Raw genomic sequence first — 23,341 nt, 5'->3', positions numbered from 1 at the left:
GCCTGAGGAGACAGTCCACATAGCCAGACAATCCTGCTGTTAGAGTGCCAATGCCTGAGATGATGGGGCGTCCAGGATTTCCAGGTTTATGGATCTTGGGTAGCAGATAGAATACCCCTGGTCGGGGTTCTAGGCATGTGTCTATACAGATTTGTTCCTGTACTTTTTCAGGGAGTTTCTTGAGCAGATGGTGTAGTTTCTTTTGATAATCCTCAGTGGGATCAGAGGATAATGGCCTATAGAAGGTGGAGTTAGGGAGCTGCCTAGCAGCCTCTTGTTCATATTCCAACTTATTCGTGATGACGGCAGCACCTCCTTTGTCAGCCTTTTTGATTATGATGTCACAGTTGTTCCTGAGGCTGTTGATGGCGTTGTGTTCAGCACGGCTGAGGTTATGGGGCAAGTGATGCTGCTTTTGTACAGTTTCAGCCCGAGCTTGTCAACGGAAGCAATCTATGTAGAAGTCCAGTCTGTTGTTTCGACCTTCAGGAGGAGTCCACGCAGAATCCTTCTTTTTGTAGTGCTAGTAGGAAGGATTCTGTGGGTTGGTATGTTGTTCAAAGGTGTGTTGGAAATACTCTTTGAGTCGGAGACGTCGAAAGTAGGATTCTAGATCACCACAGACCTGTATCACGTCTGTGGACCTGGAGGGGCAAAAGGAGAAGGCCCGAGATAGGACAGACTCTTCTGCCGGGCTAAGAGTGTAGCTGGAAAGATGAACAATATTGTTGGGTGGGTTCAGGGAAGCACTGTTGTGGTTCCTTCTGGCATGTAGCAGTTTAGATAGTTTAGTGTCCTTTTTCTTTTGTAGAGTAGCAAAGTGTGTTGTAAATGGCTTGTCTAGTTTTTGTAAAGTCTATCCATGAAACATAGTTATCTACTGTAGCATCCCTCCCTGGGGTTTGTTCCATTACCTGTGATATATGACAGTCTAATAATTATTTTGTGTTCATTGTTTGTTTGTTTTTTTGTTTTCAAAACTATTCGCTAGTGTCCATTCAGAATGGAATGTGAAACTCTCACTGATGTTAAAAGGAGTTAGGTATTTATCTATGGGAGATTAGACCCTCCTCAGTACTGCTGCTGTAGATTGCTAATAGCAGCCTTAACTTTGCACATTACAAATCAAGCTTTTCTTTTTCTGCTTGACACACCCTCAGGAGCTGTCTTCCTCCTGCTCTCTCTCTCTCTCCTGTCTTTTTCTCGTGGGCGTAAAGTGACAATCTGAATACATTAGCAGCATTGAAATTTAGTTTCAGAGGTCAGGTTAAACTTCAGTCATGTTTCAGCAGCATTGTTAATTAAATCACTCCTTGATTCTCAGTTTTTCTTCTGGCATGACATTTTTATGTGGTTTTGTTTCTACTGAAGTCAGTAGCAAACCCCCCTTTGATTTCAAGTATCAGAGGGGTAGCCGTGTTAGTTTGGACATGTGAAAAGCGACAAAGAGTCCTGTGGCACCTTATAGACTACCAGAAGTATTGTAGCATAAGCTTTCGTGGGTGAATACGATGCATCCGACAAAGTGGGTATTCACCCACGAAAGCTTATGCTCCAATACCGGTAGTCTACAAGGTGCCACAGGACTCTTTGTCGCTTTTCCTTTGATTTGAGTGTGATTAAGATTGGGCTATGTGTCATGTAAAATGAGTAAATAAAGCAGATGTGTTAGTTTTGGATTTGTGGCCTTATTTTAGCTAACTGACACACAACTTTGAGACTCAAAGCAGTGAAGTTGAATGTAATTCCCTGGTTTCATTCCCCATAAATAATCACATGATGATCAAATTGGCTTTCTGTTAGCCTCGACCAGTATCCACGCAGTGAAACTCGGTGAGATTCCTCCTCCCTTTCCCCTCCCCTCAGACTGCTTACATAAGCTAAATGCACCTGAAAGAAGGTTGTAAAAGAGGGTGAAAAAGAGAGAGTGCAGATACTTTGTACAGACCCATTAAAGAGGATGCACTAGCTATTCCAAATGTTCTATGGTTCTTTCAAGCCAATCAGCTCAAAGCAGTAAGGGATTGGGGGCTCTCTAATCCAGCCAAACAGGTTTTTTTTAATTGAACAAGAAAATTGTGGCAGTGAAGATATCACTAGGCTATCATAGAGTTATAAAAAATCATGCCTTCCAGAAATTTATACACATCCTAACGCTGCTCTACAGCTGTGGGATAGAACTTGGGAAAAATTAAGTTCTTTTCCCTTGCCAGTGACTCCCATTGCAACTAGTCTAGATCTTAACCCAAATTGCAAACCAGAGAGCTTTAAAGACTGGGAAAGCCATGAAATACAAATGGTTAGCCAGCTATTCAGCAAAGAAACTTTTCTAACTTATTTAATGATCAAAATTACTTTTAACTGTCCACTCTTCCATGGTACCAGTACTTTCAAGTCAGCCATTATGTTCCTCAACTTTCTGGAAAAGCTGCTTTATACAGAAAGCTAACTTTAGTAGAAGTGATTGTAGGGTGATTCACTCCTATGCTAGGTTGTGGCCAATCCACAAGCCAGGAATTGGTCTGGTGACTCTCAGGGCAGGTACGTCAACTTCACAGGAAGAACAGCCGCTCAGTCTGCTCAACATCACTCCAGGGTTGGAACTCTCTCTTGCCTGACAGTGGCAAGAGACCCCCGCCCCCAGGTGTTAGCCTGCTCCAGCCTTGCTCTTGGTACAACCCTGCTCCTCATCTTGCTCTTGCTCCTGCTCCTGCCCTGTTCCTTGCTGTGCTCCAGACTTGCTCCAGCTCCCCTCTGGACTCCTGATTCTGGCTGTAACACAATAAAAGAAAATTTCTTTATACTGTTTCAGTGGTGCCTTATGCCATTCAGGTTAAAATATAGATAGATTGAATGGGAATACATTTTGGAGAAATTGTGCTGAAAGAGGAGATTTTATGCATCTATGGTAGATATGTCCAGGTCATTAAAGACTACTGGGATGAAATTCAAAAGCAATTATCACAGCTTATTGGATATTTATTATCAAATGATCCTTTGGTAACCTTCCTGGGGCTTCCTAGAAGAAATGGTCACACAAAAGGAAATGAAGAATTAATCCCTCATCTGCTAGTAGCTGCTAGGCTACTGAAAGCTTCTCATTGGAAAAAATGGTCTGGCTCTAGAAAAATGGATAAAAAATATAGGAGGTGTTTGTTATGAAAAAAATTAATGCATCAGTAATATACTCAGAAGGATCGAGGACAAATAAATACTTAGATATTTGGTTACCGTTTATTCAGTAGTCAAAGTACATTCATCTGCAAAAAACAAAACAAAACAAACCCAAGCACACCTGTCCAGGGTTTTTTTTTTTAATAGTAACATTTGCTAGACATGCCTGGTTTGTTAAATATGGGTAATCAGAGATTTCACTCAATTTAATTAAACCACTAGAAACAATATGTCACAGGTAGTGTAAAGATGCTTACTCTGTAACTTGGTAACCTCTGTTAAATAGGGAGAGCCAATGATTATATTACTGTATTATGTTTTTCTAATCAAAAGCTCACTGTAATAATTATTGTATTTCCTCTCATCTGTACATGCATAGGATTTGTAAACCTCTTAAAACTTCCTAAATCAAGCTACAATTTAAAAATAAAATAAAAACAAACAAACAATGGGGAGGTAAAAGATGTACCACATTGACAACATTAAAAACAACCATCACCAACAAAAAACAACCTCATGCTGTGTCACGCTGTCTGGAGTGGCTCACAACTCTGAGTGCCAAGCTCAGGTCAGACTGTAGGGAAACAGGGCAGATGCTCCCCAACTGGTGGTATATTCTATAATTAGATTTCACCAAGTCAGTAACAAATATTAGCATACCAGGGAGTCAAGGACAGTGCCTTTAGGCTCTCCAGACAAACTGGATTTTGTGATGAATGGTCCTGTATTAGTAGGAACATTGCCAGCAGATCGAGGGAAGTGATTATTCCCCTCTATTCGGCACTGGTGAGGCAACACCTGGAGTACTGCGTCCAGTTTTGGTCCCCCCACTACAGAAGGGATGTGGACAAATTGGAGAGAATCCAGTGGAGGGCAATGAAAATGATTAGGGGATTGGGGCACATGAGGAGAGGCTGAGGGAACCGGGGGTATTTAGTCTGCAGAAGAGAAGAGTGAGGGGGAATTTGATAGCAGTCTTCAGCTACCTGAAGGGGGGGTTCCAAAGAGGATGGAGGTAGGCTGTTCTCAGTGGTGGCAGATGACAGACCAAGAAGCAATGGTCTCAAGTTTATAATGGGGGAGGTCTAGGTTGGATATTGGGAAACACTATTTCACTAGGAGGGTGGTGAAGCACTGGAATGGGTTACCTAGGGAGGTGGTGGAATCACCATCCTTAGAGGTTTTTAAGGCTTTGGCTTGACAAAGCCCTGGCTGGGATGATTTAGTTGGGGTTGGTCCTGCTTTAAGCAGGGGATTGGACTAGATGACCTCTTGAGGTCTCTTCCAACCTTAATATTCTATGATTCTGTCATTTTATGAAAGGTTATTAGGTCACTCCTGGCCCCAAAGGGCCAATCACTTACCTCAAGTCAATGGATGCTCTTGTTCTCATGCCAAAAACAATTCTGGTAGTCATGGGAACTGACTTCTGCTGGTGCCAGTGGGTGCTTGACCCCTCCTCTGGCTCCGCCTTGACTCCACCCCGTCCCGCCCCCTCCCGCCCCATACCAACCCCTTCCCCAAAGTCCCCCCCCCAACTCTGCCCCTCCCTGCCCCATTGGACTCCTTCCCCAAATACCCACCCTGGCCCTGCCTCTTCCCCACCTCCTTCCCTGAGTATGCCACATTCCTGCTCCTTCCCCCTCCCTCCCACAGCTTGTTATGCCGCAAAACAGTTGTTTTGCAGCAGCAAGCCCTGGGAGGAGAAGCGGGGACGCAGTGTGCTCAGGGGAGGAGGTGGAGGCAGAGGTGAGGTGAGGTGAGCTGGGGCAGGGAGGCGGGGCGGGGAGCTTGGCTGCAGGTGAGTGCAGAGCACCCACCAATTTTCTGCCGTGAGTGCTCCAGCCCCGGAGCACCCACAGAGTCGGTGCCTATGCTGGTAGCCAATTCTTTAGTAAAGTAACTAAAGATGTATTAGCTAAGAAAATAAATTAAAGTTATTGAGAAGTTAAAGCAGGTAAAATATATTAACAGTTGAGTCCAAGTTTGTAAGTCCAAAGTGGTAGCAGAGATGTAGTAATCTGCTAGTTTTCCATAAATCTCTCAGGGTTACCTAGAATGGCTCTAGGGATCTCTGTCCAGTTTCTCAGTATTCCTCCCTGATAGAATCCACCAGTCCAGAAATACAGGATCATTCTCTTAAATCAGCAGTTATAGATCCTGCTCACAGAAGACAAGCTGACAGGTGCCTTCGCCCACCTGGGCGCTTCCTTTGATGAAGTAGGCATCTTGAGTCTTTGACCTCAGGTCCCCGCATCAGTGACCACTTGCTTTGAAATTAGCATTTGTCTGCTAAGGTCCTTAAGCCCTTATTTAGCTTTCACAAGATTTCTTAGATGAGTAATTTAGTTAGTGATATACATTATGCAATTGTCTTCCATTACATTACTATAGAAATAGATAAGTGAGAGCAATACAGGTAACATTCATTGGTTTTCAGGAAGTTTACACATCAAGTAAATTTTCAGCTTAATATTTAACACAAACCTTTGATATAGGGTTAATTAAGTACAGGATATAGATAAATGAAAACAATACAATCAACATCTCTATTGATTTCTATTAGCATACGAGTGAATTAGTTTGAACGGAAGCTAACGCTCAAGACTACCTTGATATTCCCAAACAAGTGAATTGACCTGTTGCTTTGATCTGAGCTGGTTTGTCAGCATCAGAGCCCATTCAGCTGTACCTTAGTGTTTCATGACCACATCTGTCATTGGTTATGATTTCAGTGAACGCTTACTAAGAGCAAGTAAGGAAAAAGATATTGGTTGCTGAAGTGAGCTGAAAGCATGTACATTAACAGCTCCTAGATTCTTGGAGATAACCATAACAGGTAGCACTGGCAAGAGACATCCATGTTAAGCTGAGCAAAAAGATAGTTCAGGATAGCAGATATCAGCTCAGACATACATAAAAACAATATGTTTTTTGAACACTGCTTGTGAGAAAACACTCTGCTCAACATCCCATCTTAGAAATCAAGGAACAGACTGCAGTAGTCATGTTTTCAAGTCTTTACAAATGTCTTTGAAAATAATGTTATGTTGTTGTTTATAAAATGTATTTGAAATATTGGGTAAAAAAGATCCAAGTATTAGTAGGTTAGAAAAGCGGTGCTGGCATTTTTATTACTATAAAATGTGGTTTGAATTGTTTAAAACAGGAAAATATATCTATACTTTCTCTCCTCATTTGTGGAAACTCAGAGATGGATATTATTCAAGGTTTCTGAAAAAAATTCACCTTTGGTCAGAGACCAGGCATGAAAAATTTCAGTGCACAATGTGAACATTTTATACAGTTACGATCAAATGAAAGAGGATTATGTTTATTGCAACCCAGGGGAAATAAGTTAATAGCAATACTTATATATTACTATACATTTTCAAAATACTGTACAGACATTAAATAATTGTAATTGATATACTTCAGCCGTTAGCAATACTTACAGAGGTACAAACAAATTCCAAAAGAAGATTGGTTACTATACATCCTGCCTGGAAGTGACCATGTTAATTCATGTTTTTCTCTCTAAAGTATTTTTTGTTTGTTTTAGGATTTTTGCTTTTTAAAGATTATTGTATGAATGAAATTGATGAAGCTGTCCCTCAGCTGAAATTTTATGAAGAGGTAAGAAACCTTTTATCTCCTATTGGTGTTCTATGTCATAAGCTTAATTACTGGCTTGCCAGGACCAGGTGTATTTGTGTTTGGGGGTGGGGCTTGGTAGGAAGAGCATATGGGTGGCGCTGGTGGGGGGGTATAACGGAGGAAAAGGGGTGTGTGTATTATGATAGGCATTGTTCTGATACATTTCAGTTTCCTTAAGTAGATTAATGATTCATAAGAAATGGTGGTAAGTAACATTTGGATCTTACAACAACAGAGCTAGCTTTTTAAACATATATCAGAGGCTTTTTAAAATAAAATGTTAGAACAAAGTATTAAATTTAATTGGCTTTTTTGTACAGTTTTCAAATCATATATGCTTGTAAGGTGATTACTGTGATGTCTTTGGTATCACATTGATAATGATCGCACATTTAAACAATACAAAATGAAATGCTGAAAGGAGAACTTATTTTGTTGGCTTATGTTCCAGCTGTGCTATTATTTGGCATAACTGTACATATTGAACAGGAGTACTTGTGGCACTTTAAAGACTAACAAATTTATTATAGCATGAGCTTTCGTGAGCTGCAGCTCACTTCTTCGGATGCATAGAATGGAACACACAGACGGGATATTTATACATACAGAGAACATGAAAAGGTGGAAGTATGCATACCAACAGGCAGAGTCTAATCAATTGAGATGAGCTATCGTCAGCAGGAGGAAAAAAAACTTTTTGAAGTGATAATTAAGATGGCCCATAGAAGGTGTGAGGAGAACTTAACATAGGGAAATAGATTCAATTGGTGTAATGACCCAACCATTCCCAGTCTTTGTTTAAGCCACAGTTAATAGTATCTAGTTTGCATATTAATTCAAGTTCAGCAGTTTCTCTTTGGAGTCTGTTTTTGAAGTTTTTTTGTTGCAAAATTGCCACCTTCAAGTCTGTCACTGAGTGGTTGGAGAGGTTGAAGTGTTCTCCCACTGGTTTTTGAATGTTATGATTCCTGATGTCAGATTTGTGTCCATTTATTCTTTTGCGTAGAGACTGTCCGGTTTGGCCAATGTACATGGCAGAGGGGCATTGCTGGCACATGATGGCATATATCACGTTGGTAGATGTGCAGGTGTACGAGCCCCTGATGGCGTGTCTGATGTGATTAGGTCCTATGATGGTGTCACTTGAATGGATATGTGGACAGAGCTGGCATCGGGCTTTGTTGCAAGGATAGGTTCCTGGGTTAGTGTTTATGTTGTATGGTATGCGGTTGCTGGTGAGTATTTGCTTCAGGTTGGGAGGCTGTCTATAAGCGAGGACTGGCCTGTCTCCCAAGATCTGTGAGAGTGAGGGATCATCTTTAAGGATAGGTTGTAAATCTTTGATGATGCGCTGGAGAGGTTTTAGTTGGGGGCTGTAGGTGATGGCTAGTGGTGTTCTGTTATTTTCTTTTTTAGGCCTGTCCTGTAGTAGGTGGCTTCTGGGTACTCTTCTGGCTCTGTCAATCTGTTTTTTCACTTCAGCAGGTGGGTATTGTAGGTTTAAGAATGCTTGATAGAGATCTTGTAGGTGTTTATCTCTGTCTGAGGGATTGGAGCAAATACGGTTGTATCTTAGAGCTTGGCTGTAGACAATGGATCGTGTGGTGTGTCCGGGATGTTCATATTCCGACCTATTCATGATGACGACAGCACCTCCTTTGTCAGCCTGTTTGATTATGATGTCAGAGTTGTTCTTGAGGCTGTTGATGGCATTGTGTTCAGCACGGCTTAGGTTATGGGGCAAGTGATGTTGCTTTTCCACAGTTTCAGCCCGTGCACATCACTTGCCCCATAACCTCAGCCTAGACCAATCCACACAAGCGGTCCATTTCCTAGACACTACTGTGCTAATAAACGATGGTCACATAAATACCACCCTATACCGGAAACCCACTGACCGCTATACTTACTTACATGCCTCCAGCTTCCATCCCGGACACACCACACGATCCATTGTCTACAGCCAAGCTCTAAGATACAACCATATTTGCTCCAATCCCTCAGACAGAGATAAACACCTACAAGATCTCTATCAAGCATTCTTAAACCTACAATACCCATCTGCTGAAGTGAAAAAACAGATTGACAGAGCCAGAAGAGTACCCAGAAGCCACCTACTACAGGACAGGCCTAAAAAAGAAAATAACAGAACACCACTAGCCATCACCTACAGCCCCCAACTAAAACCTCTCCAGCGCATCATCAAAGATTTACAACCTATCCTTAAAGATGATCCCTCACTCTCACAGATCTTGGGAGACAGGCCAGTCCTCGCTTATAGACAGCCTCCCAACCTGAAGCAAATACTCACCAGCAACCGCACACCATACAACATAAACACTAACCCAGAAACCTATCCTTGCAACAAAGCCCGATGCCAGCTCTGTCCACATATCCATTCAAGTGACACCATCATAGGACCTAATCACATCAGACACGCCATCAGGGGCTCGTACACCTGCACATCTACCAACGTGATATATGCCATCATGTGCCAGCAATGCCTCTCTGCCGTGTACATTGGCCAAACCGGACAGTCTCTACGCAAAAGAATAAATGGACACAAATCTGACATCAGGAATCATAACATTCAAAAACCAGTGGGAGAACACCTCAACCTCTCCAACCACTCAGTGACAGACTTGAAGGTGGCAATTTTGCAACAAAAAAACTTCAAAAACAGACTCCAAAGAGAAACTGCTGAACTTGAATTAATATGCAAACTAGATACTATTAACTGTGGCTTAAACAAAGACTGGGAATGGTTGGGTCATTACACCAATTGAATCTATTTCCCTATGTTAAGTTCTCCTCACACCTTCTATGGGCCATCTTAATTATCACTTCAAAAAGTTTTTTTTCCTCCTGCTGACGATAGCTCATCTCAATTGATTAGACTCTGCCTGTTGGTATGCATACTTCCACCTTTTCATGTTCTCTGTATGTATAAATATCCCCTGTCTGTGTGTTCCATTCTATGCATCCGAAGAAGTGAGCTGCAGCTCACGAAAGCTCATGCTATAATAAATTTGTTAGTCTTTAAGGTGCCACAAGTACTCCTGTTCTTTTTGCGGATACAGACTAACACGGCTGCTACTCTGAAACCTGTACATATTGAGACTCAGTCTTTTTATTAAGCTTCTTGTGTTTTTGTAACAGTGGATTCATAGAACACTTAAAGAAGTGCAGTTGTAATAGATACCTTCACTTGAAGACATGTTGAGTTTATTTGGTCTTTGGTTTCATGATGCCACTGCGGTGTGCAGGCTTTTGGCTGATGAAAATGATAATGTAAGAAAAAACACATTGACTGAAACTTAACTATATTGGCATTTATCAGATCCATGCACCCAAAGGTTTCAAAAATACCAATAGGCTGATGGGAGGGCGGGGGGGGGGGGGGAAGAATCATGATTTATGATTGGAATAGTGTAGGTATATGAATGCCTTTTCCACTTGAGCATATGGTGAAGTTACTGTATGTACTGTACTGAAGCCAACTATTTCTGGATGCTGTGACTCATGCTAAAGCTGAAACCAAAAGCAAGCTGCAGGCTGGACTATTAGGATTGTCAGGCCTTTAGGGTTTTTTTATTCTTTACAAATCGATTCAAACATATTTTAGAAAAAAGAGCAACCTTTAGTGTACTTCTTTTAAAGTTACATTTAGGAGCTATATTCTTCCTTCAGATGTGCACCTGCAATCTCCATTGACATTACCGAATTGCCTATCTTGCACATCAGTGAGTTGCATATCTTATTATTTAGTATTTATTTAACAGTAGACTGAGGGGCACCAATCAGGACCTGACCTCATTGTGCCAGCTGTCATTTGTGTATATACATATGAAGACTGACATAGTCCTACATTTTAATACGTTTATAATCTAAGAAGACAAGTGGTGCATAAAGATTTATAGAGAGACGTATACAATTTAGATATACATTTACATGATTTTTGTTGTTATAAAAACGCAAAGTAAGAGTCAGCTATCTGCATATACCTCTTAATCTAGCCATCAGTAATTGGTTGAGATCTAGGGGACAGGCTGATATGGAATATTCTGAATATCATCATTTCTTGTCAAGAAACTTCACCTGAATTAGGCAACGTGGGTATGTAACATTGCTATAGAATGAGGATTCTGTTGTTTTTTTTTAAACTTGAATTTCATTATATTTTCCTGCTCCTTTTCTGCAAAGTTTAATCAGAAAATAAAAAGACAAGACAGTTAAAATGAAGACTGTCTCAGTTCAGACCCATTCAGCAAAGAGTTTGCTGAAAAATGTGGACTTGCACAGTTCTCAGAAGCTAAGAAATGTGGGCTCTGACAAGCTTACTATTCATAGATTCTGAGGTCAGAAGGGACCGTTGTGATCATCTGGTCTGACCTCCTGTATAACATAGGCCAGAGAACTTCCAAAAATAATTCCTGGCACAGATCTTTTAGAAAAACAGCCAATTGTGATTTAAAAAATTGTCGATGATGGAGGAACCCACCATGACCCTCAGTAAATTGTTCCAATAAGTAATTACTCTCACCCTTAAAAACTTACACCTTATTTCCAGTTTGAATTTGTCTAATTTTAACTACCAGCCATTGGATCATATTATACCTTCCCCTACTAGATTAAAGAGCCTATTATTAAATATTTATTCCCCATGTAGGTACTTACAGACTGTGATCAAGTCACCCCTTAACACTTCTTTGTTAAGTTAAATAGATTGAGCTCCTTGACTTTATCACTATAAGGCATGTTTTCTACTCTTTTAATCATTCTTATGGCTCTTCTCTGGACTCTGTCCTATTGATTAACATCCTTCTTGAATTGTGGGCACCAGAACGGAACGCAGTATTCCAGCAGCGGTCGCGGCAGTGCCAATTGCAGAGATAAAATAACCTCTCTGCTCCTACTCGAGATTCCCCTATTTATGCATCTCATAATCGCATTAGGTCTTTTGGCCACATTGTCACACTGTGGGATTAAGTTCTACCATTAGGTATTCTGTCTCCAGTCTTCAGAAATGCACATTTAGAGACTGTCAGCAAAAACACTTCAGTTTATATCCGTTGTGATAATGGCGTACATAGAGAGAAAAATAATATCTAAGATAGTCAAGTCCCAAATAATATAGGTCTTTATACGTGCAGATTAAAGCCAACACCTTGAAATGCACTTGGAAGAGTATTGAGAGCCAGTGTATTCGATGGAGCATAGGTGCCGTGAGTGCATGTCATCTCGCTCTACCCGTTATTTGGACCGCTGGATTCTACACAAACTGAAGCTTCCTAGTAGTTTTAAAGAGTAGTCTTGAGGCGAATACATGGTGTTGAATCAATCTAGCGGTGACAATTGCATAATGGATTATGCAACAATGAAAGATAATTAACTGCAGATGAGATATCAGTTACCACAGTTTTGCAGTGCATGGAAATTCAAGATCAGCTGAGGGCACTGTGTACAGAATTTTAAGAACTGAGGTGAAAATGGTTGCTGTATCTTCACGGCCTGGAGCATTCTATGTGGCAGAATAAAAAAGTCTTTTCAGTTGCAACTGGAGTTGAATTAAGAGCTTGACTCAAGAATGAAGTGTGACTGCTTGTAGCTCACTGCATTAACGTGATTGATTTTTGGTTCTGTTGTTGTTCTGATCCAATTATAAAATCATTATAGTCAATTTAAAAGGCATTTGGAGCCATAAAACAGAGTCCAAACGTACCCCCAAGATTGCCAACCAACTTGACATGGAGTGAGACACCAACAGAGAAAGCAGTCACATCTACAATCAGTTTCTGTAAATAATACTCTGTGTCAACCCACATTAACTCTGTCTTGTCTAGACTGTTTTTTCAGCCAGTATGTTTTTGTTTCTCCGTTGCGTGATACGGATTAGCAAACTGCACCATCTGCACTTGTGAAAAAGATGATGTAAAGTTGAATTTTATCCATGTATTGTTCACACTGCAGCCCCAAATGCTTCAAACTTCCTTGGCAGCCTCTTACATGTAGAACAGAAGGGGCAACAAAGTATAATCCTCTAGGACTTTGCATAAGAGGGACCTTAGAGTGATGAATAATTACTTCCTATCACTTTCTGAGACTTCTTGTAAAGGAACAAACAGAACTACTGCAGAACAGTCCCATCAATTCATGACAGATCCTGCAGGTGGGTAAGCAGCACCTCGTGAGTAATGTTATCAAAGACTGCTGATAGATTTAATAAGGTCAGCTGTTTTCTGTTGCCAGAAGGAGATAGTTGACTAAGGATACTAATACAGCCTCTGTACCAAAACCAGACATCAGGTTAGAGTACTAGGGATCTGGTATATCAGAAGAATCCAGATGAAGCTGGTATTGTCCTTCCATGACTGCCTCAAAAGAGAACTTTCAAAATAGGATAATAACTAGCAAAGTCATTAATCATAGAATATCAGGGTTGGAAGGGACCTCAGGAGGTCATCTTGTCCAACCCCCTGCTCAAAGCAGGACCAACCCCAACTAAACCATCCCAGCCAGGGCTTTGTCAATTTAATGTTAAGTGATTGCTTCTTCCTAAGCTGCTGTTGGTCTAAAGATAAATGCTTAGAACTCCAAAATTGCTAATTTGAGTTAAGAAATGTTATGCATTGTAAAGAGGAATACTGAATACATTTTTCTATGATTTCCATCTGTTTATACATTTAAGAAATTACTGTAGTATCTAACCAAGAAAGCAGTTTGTATAGATACTATTTAGAAACATGAGTTATTGCATGTCACTTATTTATCTTTGAAACAATTTGAAGTTGCACTTTAAGGGTTAGAAAAACATGGCCTAAAAATATTTTAAAAGTCTTGTTACATATTTTTAGAAAAGTCCCCTTTAGATATTTTAAAAAGAGACTTGCTGTATTTCCTACAGTAAAGTATTATGTTTGAAAGCTTTGAAATGTTTATATATTTGATTTACTTACCATATTTTTCAGGTAGAATAATTTGAATAAATTGTTACATAAAAATTATCCCTAGATGTAAAAAGGCTCCATGCTGAAGGGATCTCGTATGTTATTGCAATGTGAGTCACGATCGTGCGTTTATCTGGATGAGTGATTCATCCAGATCTGTCAAAAATCATTTTTTAGGTGCTTGGTAACTTAAGCATTCTAATTTCAGCATTTGAAAAGATATATTGTCAGATAGTATTTCTGAAGGGGAGCTGTGGTATTTCAGTCTGCCAGAGGACTATCATATATGAATCAGTATTACCACCATATTTATGGGACAGTACAGTAACTCATGAGGGAGCTGTTATTACTATATATCAGTTATCAGATAAACCATGACAGTTTGTGAGCTCTGCCCACCATCATGTTCCTTTTGGCTCTGTGTAGAAGTGTTCTATTAAATAAACCTGTAAAATTAGCTGAATTTGTATGCCATCCATGATCTGATTTTAAAAAGTGTCTTCTTACATCATCTTGCTTGCCTGCAATAGAGTCAGGATATTCTTGATGACACATTCTCATTTCCCTAGATGGAAAGAAAGGAGGTAGTTGGCCCAGCACTGTTGAATTGGTTTACCATTTTGTGACTCAATGTGGCATTTATTCTTAGACAATTGCTGCAGAGAGGCTAATGTTGGCCAGTAATAAGAGTTGACAGTGTTTGTGCTACACTTTCCCAATCCTTCAGGGTTCCGATTCAACCTTAGAACATGTTTAAAAACTCTGAAGTGGTTATAAAATTTTATTATCATGCACAGATTTAGGAGGAAAGCTCTTCAGAGCTCCCATCACAAGAACATATTCTTCACTCTGACAAGGATTTATTCCAACAAGCTATTTGAATTTTATCCCCTTGAAGAGTGCGTGTTGTTTAATCTGTGTAGATGGAGTGCAACAAATTCTACTTGAATTTTGCAAGGCTTCTGTGAAGAGCATGGGAATTATCTTTATTAATTATTATTGTTATATTTCTATATCTGTGTATCTAGCTTTAGTGATTGCTTTGTGGGCTAAAAGATAAGTAAAGGGTAACTCCTACAGGAACTCCCAAACAATTTGTAGACGGAATTCAATTGCTTGGTGCTCAAAACGACAATCTCAGGAATAGCAAAAAGTCCTGTGGCACCTTATAGACTAACAGACGTTTTGGAGCATGAGCTTTCGTGGGTGAATACCTGCTTCATCGGATGCATGTGGGTATTCACCCACGAAAGCTCATGCTCCAAAACGTCTATTAGTCTATAAGGTGCCACAGGACTTTTTGCTGCTTTTACAGATCCAGACTACCATGGCTTCCCCTCTGATACTTACTCTCAGGAATGCACCGTTTAAAGTTATCCTCTGGAGAAATGCATAAGCTAGTTTGATCAGTTTCAGGGGCCCTACTCAAAATCCCAGGACATCTTCAAGCAGGAACTCTGAACAAAGGGACTTTGGAATGAATAAAAAGAACCTGTGACTTGAGAGATACAGAATGGAACATCAGACTGTCTGAGAGGCAGCAGTTGCAGGGGCAACCTGTCTCACCCAGCCCAGTGCTTGGCGGGGCCTGGGTTAAGTGGAACCTCCTTAAACTCGCAAGGGAAGTCTAGGCTTAGGTAAGACTATGTGTTTAGGCTTTTCTTATTTTTAACCCGGTACGCTAATTGCTACGGGTCTTTGGATTCATAGTATGTTTGTGTCACTGTAATCAGACTCTGGTCACAAGCTCCAAATACAGTTAGAGCTGTGTCATTATAACAGTTGGTAAAAATGGGGACTGTAGCCAGAGACCCATTTTAAGCATGGGATGAATTGTGAAATTCCACCCTGAGAAAAAGGTAGTTACTTGTAGTGGTGCACTTGAGAGGGACTGCAAAGGGTCTAAATTGCTGCTTGCCCTGTAACCATGACAGCTTCCAAAAGAAAAATGTGTTCCGAAATGGCAGCAAAACATACCCTTCTGTGTCCTTCAGTTTTATATCTCCTGAACTACTTGCTTTCTCTTAAATCTGGATTACCTTTTCCACTTGTTAAAGTGGTGATCACAGAGCCTTGTTTTTTTCCCCACCTGTATGAAAGCTTTTTCCAGAGTCTGGTCCATGTGTTCTCTCCAAGTGGAGACTCACCAACTCCAGCCTGCCCAACGTTAGTCTCAATGACAGATGTGTGACTGGGCACCACATCATCTGTGCAGCCTTTACTTTGTAGGTCTGGAAGTCCAGGAAACCATAGTGCTCTGTTCCTTCTTAAAGAGGCTTTGAAAAGGGCCAGATTGAGTCTCAGCCCTGGAGTGCTTTGATTTCCTTGATTCACAAGCTGATGGATGGATCCAGTGCAAATCAGCATTCTCGGTGCTTCATTTGTATCCTGGTTCTTCACAGAATGAAGTGGAGGAGGTTCAGTAGATCAAAACTAAAGCCGTCCTTCGGGGATATTAAACTATCTCTTTCTTTTCCTTCTTCTCCATGCCCTAGTAGGAGTCTTGCCAGTAATCCTCCCATTGAAAGATTTGCATTGATAAACTCTTCTTCAGAACAGAATGGATCTGAGGTCTTTCGGGGTTGGCCTCGCTGTCATGAGACAAAGTCTGAGGTTCATCCTAACAGAACCTATATCTTATGCCTCCTCCCTGGCTTTCTTACTGCTTTGGTAGAGCAAAACCTATTTGTAAGTCCCCGTGGTTATCTGTTGCTCTCACCTAGATTTATCCTTATATACTATCTCTTCTGTGAGAGTGCTCAAGTGGATGTTCCCAAATTTGTTATGACCTAGTCTGTTCCTGTATCACAGAATGAGCATTAAGACTTATCTGCCATGTCTAAAGCAGTTTTTAGACCTTGATGAGGCAATAATCTCATCTCTTTATGCAGCACTAATGCTGCTTACTCACTAAACAAAAGTCGTAGAAATTGCAGTGAATTTGTAAACCAGTCATTCTTATATTTCTTACAATATTCTCAAATATCTTAACCTAAATTCTGTTGTTCTAACTACAGACTTAATGTGGTTAATTAAATTATAAACACTATGCTGGAAGCAAGTTCACTTAAATTTCCTTTGCAACTGGTGGTGTAGTGGTCTATAGTAAACAAGATCAAACTCAAGATCCTTCTGTGAAGGGACCACTAGAAATTCCTGAAATACGTCATTTTTTCCAGCAGATATTGATAATACAGTATCTCCTCTTAAGAGAACGTCAGTGCAGTAGTCTCTTCCTCATAAAAGTTGTTTTCCACTCTCAGTATTTTAAAAAGCTGATGTAAACACAGAAGTCTTTTTTCCATGGTAACTGATTAGAAAATTATATAACTGATTCAGCTCAGCCCATTGAGAGGCCTGAATGCTGCCCCAAACCCCAGTCTGCTAACAAACACTAGGAAATCACATTTGTTTAAAAAATAGCACAGTATCTCAGTAGTTCTATTCTGTAAAAATGGGATTGCAAGGACTGTAAAATGAGATTACACTCTTACTACTGTCATAACAGGGAATGCACTTGTTATCTATATTAAACCTGTTGAACCCCTAATGTGTTTTATCCAGTTCTCTCAGTACTTGCACTCAGGACTCTGGCATAAAATTAGAAGTTAATTTTCTTCAGAGTTACAGCCGAGCTACGTATGAACTCTGATGTGTCCAATATCAGTATTTCTAGTTAGAGATCTTCATTAGACAAGGTGATCTGATCACTCACAAACTCCATCTCTAGTCTCCTTTGTTTTGTGGCACTTCCTACTTATAGGTGGTGTGTGTATTTGAATGTATACATATAATATTAAAGTGCTACTGCTAAGGCCTACAGCATAGACAGTGTTGCTCATTTGGCTTCCAGGCTGCTGGATCTACTTTATGCATATGCTCCAAATACATCTCAGAAATTGGGGATCAGCATTCATCATTGTAGGAGAACCAGGGTTGGTGCTCTAACTGGGTGGAGAAGGACAAAGAAGGCCTCCTCCAAAATGGTCAATCCGATACATAATCCTCTGCCTGTCCCACCCCAACCGCCAAGTCCATCAGTTCCATGATCATCTTTGCACAATTTACAGCCCAGCTAATGATTTAGGAAGGAGTGTGCATATGTTTTTAATCCAGAATTTATTAAATTTTCAAACAAAATTCTTCATACCCCATTTTAAGCACCACAGTCTGAAATCAAATTGGTTACTCCAATCAAAAGTTACAGGGGGATAGCAAATCTCTTCTTGGATTGGAATCCAGAAGTCATCCTTAACTATAGAATTGCAATGAGCACCTTCACAAACCCTGTCCTGAGAAAGGGATGAAGGGAAATAAGGTTTCTACCACAGTGAAGAATCTTTCTTTCCTTAAACAGTGAAAAGGTTTAGAAATAGGTTCATTGACTGATTCCTTTTCTTTCATATTACAGATAAAAGAATATGAAAAACTGGATTCTGAGGAGGAACGTCTTAGCAGAAGTCGGCAGATTTATGACACATACATAATGAAAGAGCTGCTGTCTTGCTCACATGTATGTATGCTGCAGTTTCACTCTATAATTTTGATATTTAAATATTTCCTTTGACTTTAAATTCTTTAAAATATTTAATAATGGAAGGATAGTGAATAGATGAAAGTCTGACAGGGAATTACACAAAACACAGCTCAAGGTGTGACAATAGCAGTATCTATTATGATAGCAGTGTCTACTAACTCAGTTGTTACTCTTTGTATAGCATAGCCTTATTTGAAAGAGTGGATAATCTACAGTAATGACATGATTTGAGCCAGAGAGAAATGTATCCTGTTATTTAAGACCTTGAATCTGCAAGTGCTTATGCCCATGCTTTGCTTTACACATAATTCTGTTGAAGTGAATGGGAATACTCATGCCTGAAGGTAAGCATGTTCTGGGATGTAAGTGTATATTTTTTTTAAAACTTGTGGGACTACAAAGAAGCAGCTGGTGGTTTCATGTGTTCTGTGTTCCTGGTGCCTTGCAATTACTTGATGGATAGTCTCCACCATGCATGGCATGGTCTGTGATTTTTTTTTTTTTGGGGCTTGGAAGTAGGGATTGGCATAACTTTCAAAGTGTTATGCAACAGGATGTTTAATAGACGCTAAATTACTTTCATTTTGAAGTTTGTGTATTTTTCATATAAGCAACATTCCTTTTTAGTTGAAAACTTGTATTGTGACCTCAATAATTGAGAACTTAAATATCTCTTTTCCAGCTATTTGTCTAAAATCTTACTTTTTATTTTTCCAAAGCCGTTCTCAAAGAAAGCTGTAGATCATGTACAAACTCACCTTGCCAAGAAACAAGTGCCACCAAGTCTTTTTCAGGTGAGATGAAAGCACTCAGAATGTCCAGGTTTTATTTAATTATTTGAATGTAAGCAAATTCAGGAAACCTCCTTTATGTACATATTATAATTACAGTTGTGACAAGAATTGGATTCTGTATTTCAGAAGTCGATGAAAACAAAATGATACAGGGAAAGATTTCTGTATATAATAATCAGAGAATGTTTCTAATTTCATTGTCTTTTTAAAGATAATAAAAATTGTGGAGTAGTCGTCTTTAGCTAGAGGAGTCTTTGAGTACGTTTTTGAAAATAGATTACTAACTGTTCTATAACTTTACTGACTGAAGGGGTCCAATATTAACATTTTATTCCTGCTTTCCTCCAAAATCATATGGGAAACGTCTTAGAATGAACAATGATTACAGCTCGCTCTTTTTTGGTGAGATCAGTGGTTTTTATGCCTATGGTTGAGGAGTATCCCAGCAGACTAGCAGTGTTTGAAAGAAATCCTCATCCCTTGGGGGCTTGTGGCAGCAGGACAGAGTCACCTTGAGCAGTCGGAGTTTGGGCATGCAGTCAAGCCATCTCCCCACCTGTGACTATTAATCTGCAAGGTGCTGAGAGCGCTGGTCCTAGTCCAGGAAAGCATTTAAGGAGGCTCTTGAGTGTAAGCATGTGAGTAGGGAATGGGAATACATAAGGGCACTAAAGTTAAGCATGTATTTAAGTGTTTTTCTGGTTTGGGGTCAGAGTGCTCAGCAGCTTGCAGGACTTAGCCCTTAGTTTCTCTCACTGAGGGCTCCTTAGATAACGGTGAAACTTTCATTCAAAATAGAAGAAATTCAATTAAAAATATGTACCCAGTTTCAGTTAACCATTTGGTAGTGTTGCTTTTTCACACATTGTCCTAGAAATTCAGGTCATGCTCCATTTGGATCTATGCTTTCATATGCTGGTTCCAAGTGCATTCTAGGTAGCCCAATTAGCAGAGTGTGAGGAATTTCACATAAAGACTCTAAGTGAAAGTGGGCTGTAGTTGCTTTGCCAACCACTGGTAAATTACATTTTTTAAATATAATGTAGAATAAATCCCTTTTACATCAGGCCCTTATGCTTCCGTTCAACATCAATCAGGTCATAAAGTACAGAATTCAACTTCATGTTTCAGAAATATAAAAGCATAGCAATGCACATACTTTTCTGTTTAGTGGATCCTTTGCCTCCAGCTAACTTATATTATATAGCACCATATTTTTGAGGTATATGAGTACATGGGTGGAATTAGCAATATTGCAGTTTCACATGAGGGTTTTAGGTGTTGGTGTCAATTTATAGTTCTTTCATTATTCTAAATACAGTGGGAAATTACATTCCGAAAAATAGCTACTTCTCCTCCTCAGAAATTAGAGTACCTTTCTATAAAATGCTATAAATGTTTTAGAATTATAGGATTTCTATGTCCACAAATTTAGCACTAAAGTAAATAATGGATTTTGGTTTATTGGTTTAAAAAGTGCACCTTTTATGTTTTTTATTTATTCAAACAAATTGAAGGTGAAATAAGTATTTCTATATTACGGTTCTAACACAAACTGACCTAAGCAAGGAAATTCAAATTGAAGTTATTTGATCACATAATTATATAAATTAAAGATGGAATTTTTGCTTTAATGCTGAATGTCCTGGCTTTTTGTTAATGTGAACCTATGCGATGTGGCAGTGACTGCAGGTTTGAATTAATTTGCTGTACTTTTATAGTAATTGCATTTACTGTAGCATTTAAAGTACTGTTATATTAAACCTGCTTGATAGTCTTACTGTGTCAGTGGATTGTCTTTGATGTTAGAACCAGAGAGACTGACAAAGTGGTATCTATATTACGTGATTTGGATCTCATGTAACCACTGCTAATTGAGTTGGGATTTGAAATCATTGCCCACTGTGTCAAACCAAGTAACGGTGTTCCTCTTTCAAATGTGCCACTTGTGAATTAAAGCTGCTGGTAGTAAGGTAGAGGAAATAAAGGAGAGGGAAGAGAGAAGCACTAATAAGGAAAGATTATCTTGGTGTTCCTGTGCTGGCTGGTCTTTGAGTTTCACAGCCTTCACCGTAATTTCTAAACTGTTATTTAATTTAAATAAATGAGAAGCAGCGTTTTCAGCCTGATAATTCTGGTGATTCATCCGTAAAGTTTCAATGCTCATTTCCTGTTGTTGGCCCATGGGCAAAGACTGCAAAATTCTCTCCAGTCCCTCCCAGGAAAATGCTAAGGCCGCTGATTCAGAAAAGCACTTGAGCAAATGCTTGTTTTTAGGGCAACTACAGAGGTTCTTAAAGTCAAGGCCATGCTGAAGTTCTCTGCTGGATCAGGCCATAAGCCAAGAAAGTCACCACGAAATATTGCAGTTACTCAGAGCCCCTTTTCTGTGGGCATTGAGGATGCTCAACACAGTTGTTCTTGCCAGTGGGCGGTAAATGCTGGAGCCTAAACATGTAATTTATTTTCACTGGACAATATTGCATGTTCAGGTTATCATACATCGAAAAGTTAAATACAATTTTGTATCTTTTTTAGCCATACATAGAAGAAATTTGTGATAGTCTCCGAGGAAAAATATTTCAAAAATTTATGGAAAGGTACGAATCTACATACTATATGAACTACTGTGTAATCTCCTACAGTTAGACTGGTCCCTTGAGTATTATTGCAAAATAAGGCTAGAATTGTTTAGTTAATTAATAGTGTATTATCAGCAAGCTTTTCCAAAGAACTAGCCTTGCTACAGATACCGTGTTAAGTATCAGGATAGCCCAGTATTGTATGCAGTGTAGTTGTGACAGAACTTGTAAGGATGTTAAGATGACACAGTTAGTGGACCACTCCACTGCATCGTGTAACAGTAATAACGGGCTTCTTACAGTTTGATCTTTTAAAAGTCTGAAAGTCTCTAACTCCATTCATTTGGGTGATACTCCTACAAATAAACGACAATATTATGGGGGTGAGCTATACAGCAATTCTAGTGTGTAGCCCAAACGGTTTACAACTAACAGTAACTGTCCTGTAAGGAAATGTAAGGTGGCAAATCCAGTTAATTTTACAGATCTGAATAGTGCTATTGACCTTAATGAGACTACTGGTGGGAGTAAAGTGCACAGGATTTGACCCCTAATCTACTGCTGACAAATGATATATCAGATTATGTAGCCAAAATAATGTCCTCGAAAGATCAGTTTTTCCTACCCTGAAAATAAACATCTTATAACTGATATAGCAACAAAGGCAATTATCCTGTAACAACATTCAATAGTATTGACATCTTTATTTCAGGATAAAATAGGCTTACATTATTCCTCGGTGTATATTAAGGTTTATTAAAATTTGAAGTTACATTGCATACTTTCCAGTTTAATTATCTTGCTTGTGATACAGTTGAAATATTTTTTAAAATTTCCTGAAAATTGACTGTTAGAAACAGGGTCTAAAGGAAATTATGTAAATAAATATGGGTGCATTCGTAACTGAAAAGAGAAAATAATCAGATATATTTTATAACTCGTTATTAAACAAAACATATTGAGAGTGAGTTGCTAAGAAACAGTCTAAATTAAAATAAGCATAAAAGATGGCTAATGAATGAATTTTTTTAAATGGCAATTTTAATCTTCATAAATTACCTTGTGATGAATTTAATTTTCAAAACTAGAGTACTTGGCATTTTTTACAATACTTTCTGTAATTCTTTTGGATAACCTTTTAACTTAACTTTTTAAACTTTTTTTTTTAACAGTGACAAGTTTACTAGATTTTGTCAATGGAAAAATGTAGAACTAAATATTCATGTAAGTAATTACATTTATCTTGTCAAAAGCCGATGTAGGAAAGAAAATGTGTTAGATTTTAAAGACTACTTCTCCTTAAAAGGCCTTAGTAAGAAGAACAATGAGTATTATTCTGATATGCTGTTCTATTCTTAGATGTACATAACCTCCCGGCACCATTAATGATTCCTCCCTGGCTACCCTCTCTGCCTGTCATGACTTAATAGCCTTGTGGTTTTGAAATAGGTAGTTACAGGAAACAGATTGTTTGAGCACTACTTTTCAGCAAGAGAAGCCAACTCAAGTACTATTCTGTCTCCCTCTGTTTTTTCCCTTCAAAAGTCAGACCTACTTGCCTCCATTTGGTATATTCTTCGCCTCATCCCTTAGTTCTAAAGTGTTTTACTCCCACAATTTCTTTGTCTGCAAGGCAACGTTGCTCATGTA

At 39.2% G+C, this 23,341-nt stretch overlaps 1 protein-coding gene across 1 annotated transcript in view; it reads left to right on the top strand.

The window, feature by feature from the left end:
- The window catches only part of GRK3 (G protein-coupled receptor kinase 3), a 122,307-nt gene that overhangs the window by 56,893 nt on the left and 42,073 nt on the right, over positions 1-23,341 (top strand). Inside the window, exons 3-7 of the mRNA XM_044989389.1 lie at positions 6,737-6,810; positions 18,190-18,291; positions 19,035-19,109; positions 21,648-21,709; positions 22,864-22,915. Coding sequence (XP_044845324.1) covers positions 6,737-6,810; positions 18,190-18,291; positions 19,035-19,109; positions 21,648-21,709; positions 22,864-22,915 — 365 coding nt within the window. The remainder of the gene's footprint in view (positions 1-6,736; positions 6,811-18,189; positions 18,292-19,034; positions 19,110-21,647; positions 21,710-22,863; positions 22,916-23,341) is intronic.

The sequence above is a fragment of the Mauremys mutica genome, chromosome 16, assembly GCF_020497125.1.
Source record: "Mauremys mutica isolate MM-2020 ecotype Southern chromosome 16, ASM2049712v1, whole genome shotgun sequence".
Classification (NCBI taxonomy): domain Eukaryota; kingdom Metazoa; phylum Chordata; order Testudines; family Geoemydidae; genus Mauremys; species Mauremys mutica.
This window is presented reverse-complemented; position numbering and strand designations above follow the sequence as displayed.